Source organism: Cyprinodon variegatus, unplaced genomic scaffold (assembly GCF_000732505.1).
Source record: "Cyprinodon variegatus isolate N-32 unplaced genomic scaffold, C_variegatus-1.0 Scaffold115, whole genome shotgun sequence".
NCBI lineage: Eukaryota > Metazoa > Chordata > Actinopteri > Cyprinodontiformes > Cyprinodontidae > Cyprinodon > Cyprinodon variegatus.
The window spans coordinates 425631-438448 of record NW_015150568.1 but is presented as its reverse complement, the minus strand read 5'-3'; the positions used below and the strand labels follow the sequence as shown (position 1 = coordinate 438448).

General features: G+C 34.5%; 1 protein-coding gene across 1 annotated transcript in view; it reads left to right on the top strand.

Moving 5' to 3' along the window:
- LOC107085073 (protocadherin-15-like) overlaps positions 1 to 12818 on the top strand; it is a 298610-nt gene that overhangs the window by 245317 nt on the left and 40475 nt on the right. Inside the window, exons 27-29 of the mRNA XM_015375218.1 lie at positions 178 to 287; positions 467 to 607; positions 4833 to 4960. Of these exons, the coding sequence (XP_015230704.1) occupies positions 178 to 287; positions 467 to 607; positions 4833 to 4960 (379 nt within the window). The remainder of the gene's footprint in view (positions 1 to 177; positions 288 to 466; positions 608 to 4832; positions 4961 to 12818) is intronic.

The window sequence follows — 12818 nt, the reverse complement described above, 5'->3', positions numbered from 1 at the left end:
TATCTATCTATCTATCTATCTATCTATCTATCTATCTATCTATCTATCTATCTATCTATCTATCTATCTATCTATCTATCTATCTCTCTCAACTCCTCTTCAAAAAAAAATGTAGGCCAGAAATCATCACATGGATTTTTACGATCTATTAATATTTACTGACTTATCTTTTCCTAGATTTGCACCAGTGAGTGAGGAGGCTGCTGTTGGAACCCCAGTGGGAGTCATCATGGCAGCAGCCGTCAATCAAACCATTGTGTATTCCATCATTGAAGGGAATGAGGAAGGTGAGTGCACTTAGAGTTTTCCTATGGAGATTTGACCAGTGCACAGGTCTCTCTCTGGTCAAACGTCTCTGACAACAGCTCAGACCAGATTGCACAGCTTTCTTTCAAACTGCTCACTCTCAAGCCATTCCCTCCTTTCAAAAACACTTTTTTAATCAGTATTGCTTTATTCTCCACAGATGTGTTTTCATTAAATGAAACAACTGGGGAACTATACACAGCCAAGCCTCTGGACTATGAAACCAATTCCAGCTATGTTCTTAAGGTTGAAGCAGACTCCATGAGAGTGGTGTCATCAAACCTTCGAGCTCCCACAAAGTGTAAGTTGAACTGTTGGCTGAAGCATTGCACTTTTCTAAAAGTGGATTAATCTATTAAATTTTTACTATGCTTCTTTATTTTCATTTATAAGGAGAAATATATTTCAGCTCACAGTGAATGATTTTATTTTTATTTTTTGCCTGTTTTATTTTATCTTTGTTTTATTTTTTCTGTAATCAGATTGGAACTAGTATTAAAAGTTTAATAGACGTAAACACATCCTCTCTCAGGTTTGATGTAATGCAACCTTGCTGTGATTTAATTGGTAAAATTGCATAGGCAGACCAGGGGACTTAAAGGTATTGTGAGGATTTTTTCATAGACCCGCCCTTTCCACTTTAAAAAAAATGCACATGCAAGAGCATGCATGAGCCCATTTGCTGTTCTCATAGCTGATATAAGCATACTGTGTCCGAACATCCACCCTAACCCCTAAATCCCTCAATCATTATATGGAGCAGGGACTATATATTGGACTTTATAGCAAACTTATTCAACTGACCGTTCAGACAGATGATCACTGTTTTTTGTTTCCCATTGGTTACGCAACTCCGCCTCCACTGCTCGGTGCCTTCGCCATCTTTGTTATTAGTCACCACTGTCGGGTAGCGACAGCCTATGGCAACAGCGGGCCGCTGTGACAGCAAATGCTGTCACAGGAAAGATCTCAGTGCAAAGCATTCTGGGATATATCTGCCTCTTCTGAGGATTTCTTTTCTTCTCATAGACTTCGTAGACACTTTTTCTCTTAAGACCAGCGGCCATTTTCAAAGAACCGCGGTGAGAAAGGTGAGCTTCGATGACTGTCTGAAACCGTAGCTCACCACACATATGCGGCTGAAAATGCGCATGCACACAAAAAGAGAGTTAATGGGGAGAGCACGTAGGTCGCACTTACGTAAACATATCACCAGAATGCTTGACAATAAGGAGGACCACTTATTTAGATGATCCACCCGGAAATAAAAGATTGTCCTCTATACCTTTAAAAAGTCCCCAGTTATTACCTGTTGCCAAATTTTACCCCTACAAACCAGATGTAGTTAAAGCAGTTGTGTATGGGGGAATGGATACCCAAAATGTTTAACCTAAGTCAAACAGTTTGAGGCAACACTACCAATTTCTAAGGAATGGTATTTAAATGAATACATTTAAATAAGTTGGTAGTAAGTTTACTGATTTGTTGGGGATTATTTGTTTAGTTTGATCATATAACTTGTTTAGGTAATAAAAATTATATGGAAAAGTAGAAAAGAATCCTTTTAAATACCAGGGTTGGTTGTAATAATTTTTTAATCATTAATTTTATTCTAATTAAACTGTTAATAATTTCATTTTACATAACTTATAGTGGGTCTTAATATGGATATTTTTATGGCTCTTTGCGACATTTCGTTAAAGCAAAAACCCCTGTATTTGACAGGTCCGACACTATTCCAATCATATGGAGCCCACTTTGTTGCAAATGCAATTGGAGTGAATCAATTTTTATGCAGTTTGAATTAACAAATTCATATCTAATTACATACAGTCTGACTCAGTCCAAATTCAAAGCAGTTCATGCTAAACTGGTTGGTCTTTTCTATCTAGACAAGCCTACTGGTTTCAGTAATTGGCTTTTTTTAGGCAATTATACTTTGGCAAACATTTGGCAACATTACAGCTTCTCATGTTTTATAAATGAGATGCTTCTTGCTTTTACTGTTGCTTTATGAGGCTTGTATTTCCTTACTGCTTTTAACATCTATATACTTAAATATCTAAGTCTCCAAGCAAGCTTTACTGTTGATGCTGTTGAGCTAAACATTGTGGTCTTACAAACTCCTTTACTTGCACTTTTAAAGGGAAACAAAAAACTTTTGCTTATATTTATGATGAGAGCTAATGTGTAAATGGATCTAATTAGTCTCAATCTCTTTACCCATTTTTCCTTTTTCTACTGGTCTCCTTCTTTATGTCCTTTTTCCTCTTTTGCTTTTCACTTCATATCTCTGTTCTTCATAATTGAAGCTCGGCTCGGGAGCTTTCACTTATCTTCCTTAATTATAGTGTTTACCACATGCTGTTCTCATTTCATTAAAGCGATTTGAATTCAAAATTTCTTCTGGGATTAAAGCAACAAATCATTGTGTCATTTGCAAATTTCCAGTTCTTTCCTGCTCTCATCAGGCAAGGAAATCAATAGGACTCTGCTAATACTGCTTTTTTTTCCCCTGCATAAATGTTTCAGCATTCTGTCTAGAGGATGTTTTATATTGATGTTTGTATCATCTTCTTGGTTTGTGCTTTCTTTAAAGAGTTTGCTTTAAGTTTTTTTTAATAATGATTTTATCAATGTTTTCATGTGTTTCAGGAAAATTGTCATTTCAAATTAATTTCAATTTATACAAATTTGTAATTTTATTCTTAGTTTTATTGTTTTTTGGGGGTTTTTAATGGGCTATGGGGCAGCTTTACATGGGCATGGATCAAATTTCCATGTTTGAGTGGAGAAGCAAGTCATTCCAAGTTCCCATTACTTATTAATCATAAGATATTGCTTTTTCTTTTCTTTTCTTTTCTTTTCTTTCCTCTTCTGTGAATTTGGCTGTATCACAAAAGCTCTAAATACGTTTTGTTTCAATAATAATGTTTTCTGTGCATGAACTTTGAAAACCAATCCAACATAATGATTGAAACAATAATTGACTTTTAATACTGGCTTCCAACATATTTCAAAGTGCTTGGTACAGAGAAATATCCAAATCTGAAGGACTGACAAATTCAGTATCAGTTAAGCATATTTCCCAGTTATAGTGAGATCACTAAATGTCATGTTACTAACATGCATTACACACTATAGACTATTTCTGAGGTAATGTACAATTCATGCTATTAAAGTAGCATTAAAAGGCTAAATGGCTCTGCTATGTCTGAATAGCCATAACCTATAAATTAGCCACTAATGATTGTGTTAATAAAAAATTCAACTAATTATTGGTTTGTCTGATAGCAAATAGAAATATGCTGATAAATGACTTCAGTTACCATAGCAGATCAGTGATAATCAATTGAAATTGTAATTTGAATAAATCTTGGAAGAATTAAGGACGGTCAGGAGGACAGTCAAACCAGACGTTCTTAACTCTGCATATTGTTTAGCGCGTCTGCTGAAGGTATCACTCACAACAGTTGTATAAGAAACAAAGCATTCCTTAATTAATCGGATGAAAAGGCTGACACACTTTAAGAGTAAACTGACTCTGAATGAGCACTTTTCATGGACAGCAAAACTAATTTACTATACATATGTAAAAATGACTAATATACATTGATGACCCAATACGAGCATTAAATATTATAGCCTATTCAATAGATATTTTCCCCTTAGAGTTTGTGAATTTCTTGCTAAAGAAATCTTTTAATTTAGCAGTAATCATCCAAGCCAGCTTGACCCAAAGAATCATCATATTTATTTAAACTTGTATTAAGCTTTAAAAAAATTATTTTAAAGCAAGATCAATAACCGGTCTGCTTGTTATATTTCAACTACCTGCCATGAAAGCAGCTTTTACAGGGAAAGTTGCCTGTGCTACGTTCTAAGAATAGATTGGTTGGGAAAAACAACCAATCTAGTTGGTTAAACCAATTTTGGTTAGATTAACCAATATATTGCTCAGAAACTTACCAAGCCATTGTTTTCCTATCAAACAATTCAATTGGTTAACCATAAAAATGGCAACAGATGGTTTACCAATCTGACTGTTTAGCTGTAGTCAGAGTGTGTAATATTTCTGGACCTAGAGATCAATTACCGTGATGTGGACATATACTGTACAGCGTGCTAGTGGCTAATGGCACCTGGCATTAACCTTGGTTGTAACATTAGTATAAAGTAGTGTCTAATTGCTATACTACAGAACTTAACCAACATATATTCGTCAAAGTGACCAATTTGTATTGGTTTACCCTTTTACGATTATAGATTGGTTAAAACACTACCAAATGTGATTGGTTGTTTAACCAAAGGATTGGGTGGATACATAACAACTAATCAGATTGGTAAAATTAAACTAAACTGTTTTTAGTGTAGTTTTCTTTCCAAAAATCTAAGTTGACGTCTTCATATGTGCCTCAGGTTGAATTTGTTCAGTAACTTCATATATCTTTCACCTGAGCCTACTTTTGTTTATGTCTGAAAAATAAGTGTATTCACCGGTTTTCTTTTTCTTTTTTTTTTCATAGCAAATACAGCTAGGGTGGTGATTGATATCCAGGATGAGAATGACCACCCACCAGTGTTCACCAGATCTCTTTACATTGGAGGAGTTGCAGAGGATGCCAAAACTTTCACCTCAGTCTTGCAAGTGCAGGTAAATATATAAAGTGCTTTTACAATTTACAATTCTGCTTGCAGACCCTGTGTGGCTTTCTGTCGCTGTATTTGAGGTTTTCAGATGCACAGTAACTAACAGGATTAGCTGATAATATCACCACTTGTTTCTCTTTATCTGCTGCTGGAAAATAGCTCCCTTTTGCCTATCTACAAGGAACTTCAAATAGCCATGAACAGCTTGAGTGATTCCAGTCTCATTAAAACACCTTTCAGGATCCAAAGGGAATCACAAAGCATGTTTCTTTCAAGCTCTATCTTTAAATAAGCAATATGTTTTAATTAAGTTGGATTCCACAAAAGACTCGATTGAATTCACTTGCACAAAAGTCTGGGCCTTGATGTTTAATTATCTTTAACATCAATCCTGCCTTATTAGACTTTGCACAGTGACACTGAAATACCAGACTGTAGCTCTTTCAGATTCTTAGTTTTGTGAGAAAAGGGAGTTCCCTACATTAGCCTGTTGCAAATACAAAACATTATTTTTGTACTAAACAAGAGAAGATTAAAAGGTAAAAAACAACAAAATTTATATAGCGGAAAGTTGAATTTGTAGTTTATTGTATTTCTATTTATGGAAGCATTAGTTTAGACATAGATATTAGACATAAATGGAGGAAACCTTTAAATCTTATTGGGTGTTAGGTCATAAATGCCAGATTAATATCATGTGTCCAAAACTCCATTCTGATTGGTGCATGTGCAAGCAGATATTCATACAGGTTACCATCCTGTAATTATGGTACTAAAAGTATACGTTCCATGCTTAAATAACAAAATAATGCTTAACTACATATTCTTTTAAAAATTAAAGACTTTTCTTAGCCAATTAGATAATTTAACATTCTCTCTGTTAAACTGCTTGTCTAATGTCATCATTGGCCATGCTCAGATCAGTCCGGCAAAATGTGATTACACTGTTTGTATCTACATTTTAGTTTTTTCTAGTCTACCTTTTTTAGATTATACAATATATATCATAAGTTTAAAACAAAATAAAAAAGAATAAAACTTGAAAAAGACTATACTTATGTTTGAATCAAAATCGGAAGTCACATAGAATCCTATGTCTGTGACCGACCAGGCACATAGGAGTGAAATTATTCTCCGAATAAGTCTGAGATGTTTCTGTTTTCATAGATTGTAAATCAGCTGAATAAATCTAGAAAGATCAGATGCATTCAGCAAAATGCTGCCAAAAATCGGCTTCCATTAGTTTCTTCTCCTGATCGATATTTTTTCACATCTTGAGTCAATGAACTCTTACCAGCGCTGCCCTCTTATTTGAATATATGAAAACACAATAAAAGGAGCTTAAAATGTAAAACAGAGTTAAAAAAATTAACAGAATAGGCAAAGAAGGTTTACAAAATAAAAGTGTCACAAGATAGTACTCCATAACGAAATAGATGACGAAATTTGAATAGATAAAAAATCTTGAAATATAATAAAATAACATAAAAATAATTTTAGCATATTTATTTTGTTTCTTTTATGGCAATATTAATTTAATGGAATTTTTATTAACATTTTATCAAAAGCAGTATTTATTTTATTTTGAATAAAACCGCTCTCTACAGGAAGGCAAAACAACATTCTCCAACAGCAATAACTGAACTCACGATTTCACAGCAAGATGGATGTTGCGCTTAAAATATTGTTTTTCTTAAATGAATCTGAGCTGTATCTGCTAAGTACTATGACTGTCTTCAGCCAATACTATATTGACAGTTTGTAACTTCTTTTTTTTAATGCTTAGCAATGCCATTTTAGAATTATAACACAATCTTGAAATGCAATTAAAAGTGTAGTTTTGTTGTGGAGAACATTTTGGCAGGTTGAGAAAGAGCAAATTCTGACATGGGCCGTCATGGAAAATTGCTTTGGAGGAAATAGAAAGGGAAATTGGATCTGCTTCAGCAACTTTGCTGTACATGATTGTAAGAGTGTGAAACATTATTTTTGGAGTCTGGTTCTTTATTAGGATTTATTTTTTTTCATTGAGACATTGCTACAGAAGAAAGCATGATTTAATCCAGCTCTTCTGTGCAATATTTTTTTAAGCAAAAAGTCACGTTAGGATAGCAATTTGTTTATTTACATTTACATTTTTTTAAGTCATGTTAGAATTTACATAGCTGTGGTCACAATAATTATTACAAATAATAAGTTTTAAGAAATGGAGATGATTGTGGTTGTAAAATGCAAGATTTGGAAACACTAATCATCTACAAGAATTATCCAGTATATTTATGGTTTCATGCTGAGAATTTTGCTTCAATCATTTTCGTGCACTAAACTACATGAGATTTTGATCAATGGAGTCCAATTAGTCCATCTATACTAACACATACTAGCCATGCATGGGGACATTTTCTTTTTTAGAGGAGAGGTCATTATACCTGACAATTTAACAGTTAACCTTCAGGCTGTGGGGACAATAATACACATCATCCAAGCTTTGCTCTTGTATTTCAATGCATACTCATGTCTACTTGTGAAAGACATGGGAAGAATGACTTATTTGACCATGAACCCTCAAGAGCTCAAATGTCATTTTAATGAGGATTTACGCATTGCTCTTCTACTTTAATATCTCTTTTATGTAACTTCCATCCTCCTGCTCCTAATGACAGCCTTATCACATAGGACCAAGCTCAGACATGGTAGAAACAGTCACTGCTTTTTCATGACATACTGCAGAATCACATGAACATTTAGGCCATTAAAATGTCAAAATTAATATTTTTATCTTGTTGAAAATTTTTAGGGTCCGTCTTCGATCCATCCAAAATGGATGCCTTGATATTGTCAATGTTAAAGTGCTCCTTTGTCCTTAAAAATTCCCTCCAAGATGCTTGGAGGGTTTTTTTTTTTTTTCAACATTAGAATATTAAATGCTTTAGATTGGCATATTGTTTCTCATTTTGCTTCACTTCAAATGTAACATTTTATACATTTCCTTATTTTATGTAATAATTGTCTTTAATATATTTGTTCAAAGCAAATTGACATGTTAATTAGAATGATTTTGGTTCATATTCTGAAATAACATTCATCTTTTGAAGCCTAGCTTTAACTTTTCTACTAAAGAAATTAGAGTTCCCGAATGAAACAGTGTAGCAAAAATAAAATGCTTTTGAATTCTACTTCGATTCTCACAGAACATTCTTTTTGTTTTTCTAACATCTCTAGTGAAACTGATGAAGGGTTTGCAGGCTTTTCTCAAGTCTCCATTTTGTACTTGCACCCCTTTGTCCTCCTTCTTGCTGCCAGGGAACAAGTAATCTATTTTAGCACAATGAAGGCTTCATTCTTTAAGTCCACCTAGACAAGAGAAAAACTGGAGAAATAAGGCCTACTGTGGGAGCTGGGATTGAGAAAGCATACTCTTATACTTTTTATTTATTAAATGTATCCTATTTCGTAGCTATGCACTATTAATTTATGTTATTACAATGCTCTGGAATCACCTTTCAATGCTGGATTTAACAATAGTTTAAAAGACATGGTGCTTAGTGTGTCATTGACTTTTTTTCTTTCAGTTGAGAGCTTTAATGCCTAGACAAAATCGGCAGACTTGAATTATAGTCTACATAGTTGGATAGAGTTCAATCCAAGGATCAAGCATAAAGTGGCAGTCCACGAGGTAGAGGTATCCAGAAAGGCTAAACAAGAATGTAATACAAATATTAAGCCTACAGAATCAGTAATAGGAGACACACTAACTAGGCAGAGGTTTCTAGAGAGACTGGGGCCTAAGCAGATCTGAGGTCCAGGCTCAGGTCATACATGATTGAAAGTACAATCCAGACAGGGACAAAGGGAAACAGACTTGGTCATGAGGCAAGGCAAGAGGTCGATGTCCAGAGATCAGAAGCCAACAAGAATGACAGGGACAAGGCAGGCGGGAGAAAAACATGAACAAGACAGGTCAAGATCAGGAGGCTAAAACAAGAATTGTTATAAGGTCTACTTACATCACCAGCTTTCTCGAATCTGGCAGTTACCCAAAGGGAAGTCAAGAGCATATAGTGCTCCTCTATTTATTTATGGTCTTTAAAAGGTACAGTGAGTAGTTTGGATTGGGGTGCAAAGGTTTGTAAAAGATGGTAAATTGACACTTCTTTTAGATGATTTATCAGAAATTTAGGCTACATTTAGAACATAATGTTAGGCTGTTTTATCTCAGGTTGACTTTATCCCAAATAATCTAAGGTTTGGTGAGTCAGCAGTCCATTTTCTTTGATTTGTCAAAGTCTTAAAGTAAAGACATCCCAAACTTTTGTTTGTAAAGGTAGGAAGTATATTTTCTTCTTGCAAAGAAAAAATGAGCTATGTTTCACCAGCTGAGCAAAAGCAAAAAAAAACAAAAAAAACATTTAAATACCTGAAGAGTACATAGACGAACAAGTAAAACCAGAACGACAAAGGAAATGTACCTGAAGACTTGTTTAATTTAAAACCTAAAATAGAAAAAGTCCCTTTCATGTTACAAATGCAGTAAATCACAGCACTTCTGTAGTAACTAGTTATCTCCATCATGCAGGCTTTTTACATTTCTTAATGCAATTCTGTCAGGACGCATTTATAAAAAAAACAAATTAATTAACATGAATTGTTTACCAGTGAAGATTATGACCCAACTGAGAGGCAATTAGGTTTTCATTTTGATCTGGAATTGAGGCTATGAATTTTTTCATCTGACCTGGCAGAAGGAAGGCGATGTCTAAGTGCTTCTTGATTATCTTTTTGTGATAATTAGTATCACCCAATTATCTCACATCTTGAGTGTCTATTATTTCCCAAAGCTGGTAAGCATATTTGTAGAACAGCATTGTTTGTTAGGCTGCCTTATGAAAATTAAACAATTTGATTATACTCTACATGTTCTCAATTTAAAGCCACTGTGTTTTGGATAGCAGAATAATAACGGATTACCTTTAAGGTTTATGTCATATTATTCATACCTAACTTTTTGAGTTAATGCTTAAAAAAAAAAAGATTATTTTACAAAAAAAACAGAGAAATCCTAATAAACGTGTAAACGTGCACGTGGCAGAAATTAATGCTGCCAATACTTACACAAGATTGACGGTGTTGTGGTTGCAGTGCCAAACTTAGGCTTTAACAGATAACAAGTGGCCATATAACACAAGCGAAGAGATAGCAAGGTCTCCAGGTCAAATTTGAATTGTTGAAAGTTGGTTTATCTATTAAGAGATGAGGAAAAAAAAGCTGTTGGGGACTAATAACTGAGAGACCTTACAAACTGGCATCCTTTGGAGGGTTAAAAATAAACACTGAGAACAGCCTATCTATTCCAAAAAAAAGCTAAAGACAAACCACTGGACTTTGTTTTCCAAGTTTGAAGACGTTTTGCTTTCTATCCGGAATTCAAAATGTCTGGAGAAACGTTGGGCTCCTGTTAAGCCAAACCAATAACGACCCTAACAACTCCCCATTACAAAGGGGTGGACCTGTTTTCGGTTCAATTTGCATGCCATAACAAGGCTTTTTTGGGGCTTTTTTTTTGGGCTCCTCTATAAAGCCTGGAACTCAAGGCTACTCCAGACATTTTAAATTGAGAAAGCTTTGTGGTTGGGAAGGGAAACGTCTCCAAATTTGGTAAACAAAGTACAGTCGATTATTTTTAACTTTTTTTTGGAATGACTATGACCTGGATGACTGACAATCTTCACCAGCCTATCTATGACTTACCACAATAATTACATATCATTTACTGTATCAGTGAGCAAAGCTCTACAGTAATTCACATCACTAAAATCCTGGCTAAACTGGAGAAACTTTGTATTTTCTGCTCTTGTTCTGATCAGCATTGAGTCTTAATGCCCTTTATAAGTCAGTACACATTTTTTTCCAAGCCTCTGACTCATTTTTTACTGTTAGGAATCCATATAGTAACTGTGTGTTTTTCTACACATATTGAGTGCGTTTTATATGTGAGGATTTTTCTACCCTTTAGTATAGCAATTGATAAAATGTTGATATTTCTTCCCCCTACTCAAACTCTATTTTTCTCAATAAAATGTTGTTCAGCCCTGGATAATCTCTTTAAACAATATTTCAAACCTAAAGTCACAGGGAGGGAGGGCAACAAAAGTTGCATTCAGAATATCTATCCTATCTAATACCGCTGTAGTATTGGATTGCTTATTTTTTCATCTTCTAGTTGTTAAACATTTCTTCATCACCTGCAAGCTGCCATGTGTTCTAAATATTCTAGTTAAAAACTATCTTTGGGTCAAGAAAACCATCTGCTGTGAGATTAGTGTGAGATAACAGATTGCAGATGCTACCTTGTCCTCTATATAAAGCAGCAAAAAGTAATTTTGTTTCACAAAGTGTGTTTAAGAATTACTTTACCACTTTTAATTGGAATAAAAGGTTAACTATGGTTCACTTTTTTATATTTTATGCCTCTAAAATATCTTATTTGTGATTTAGAGATGGCAGGCTGCATCATGTGGTGTTCCCTTTACTGAAGAATATAGATGTTTTTGCATGTTGAAATACACCAGGTTCACACTTAAGAAATTCAACACGAAGACACTACTCCCCTATAGCTCAAGAGGCTTTAGGACTCTGTCACAAATTGATTTCCTTTTGTGTAGATTTCCTACTCTGTGGAATGAACTATTGTTGGCTTCAAACCAAGGCTGGCAGACTTGCTTTTAGTCTCCACAGATATAAAACCATGAAGAAGACAAAGGTGACATCTCTGGGTTGGTTAGATGTCAGCTGAATAACAATTATCCTGAGTTAATGATGTCAGGAAAACACAAATTTCTTTTGAGTGAAAAAAGATGAAAATTTTAACAAAGACACAATTCTTTAGTTGACAAAGATTGTTGAAATTATATAATCATAAGTTAGATCATTTTTCAGCATGACTCCTGCCTTTGCAGTAATACATGGCAGCTTAAACTATGCCGCCAAACAACTCTGTTGTTTGAATCGTTTTCATTGGAAGGACACTTTGAATAATGGTAATCGTTTAAGTTTTTGAAAGTAATTCTATGCCATTTGTCCTTTCTTAATATGAGATGTATAGTATATGAGCAGAGAAATATATTAATTGGATTTAATCAGAAAAAAAATTAGAGATTTTTAGCCATATTAGTCAGCCCTAAGAAAACACAAATCTATTATTTAAAAAAACATAGAATATAGCATTAGATCAACAAAAAAATATCATTAAGGTACAAATGTCAGGTGTCAGAAAACTATGTCCATTTGTAGGTACTTAGTATTTGGCTAAGACTGTCTCAGCAGTCCAGTTCCCTTTCTCTTTAACACATGAAGATGTTTCTGACATTATCTTGTAGTTATCTGTCTGCATCGGCTCATGGTTCACTAACTCTTGCTTTAATTGACCTCTTGTGAAGTTACCTCATATTATTGAAAGGATTTCGCTTGAAAATCCTCTAAAGGCTCTATCAAGGGCCTCCCCATTGCTAGTGCAGCTTCTCAACACTTTTTTCTTTCACTAAATATCCTGTTAAGATGTTTGAATACAGAATTTGATGAACAACCCACTTCTTCAGCAGTGACCTCTTGTGGCTAACCCTCCTTGTGAAGGGTGTCGATGACAGGCTCCTGGACAGTTGTCAAGACAAAGGTCCATCCTATGGTTGTGCAGCCTACTGACCCGGAGTGAGAGACTCAGAATACCTTTGCAGGTGTCTTAAATTAATTAACTGATTAGGGTGCGACATTGTGAATCTCCAATGAACTTTTCTTAGTATTCTAATTTTCTTAAACAGTGAAATGGGTTTTTTCATCACTGGCAAAAATATTGCATTTGCAAAACT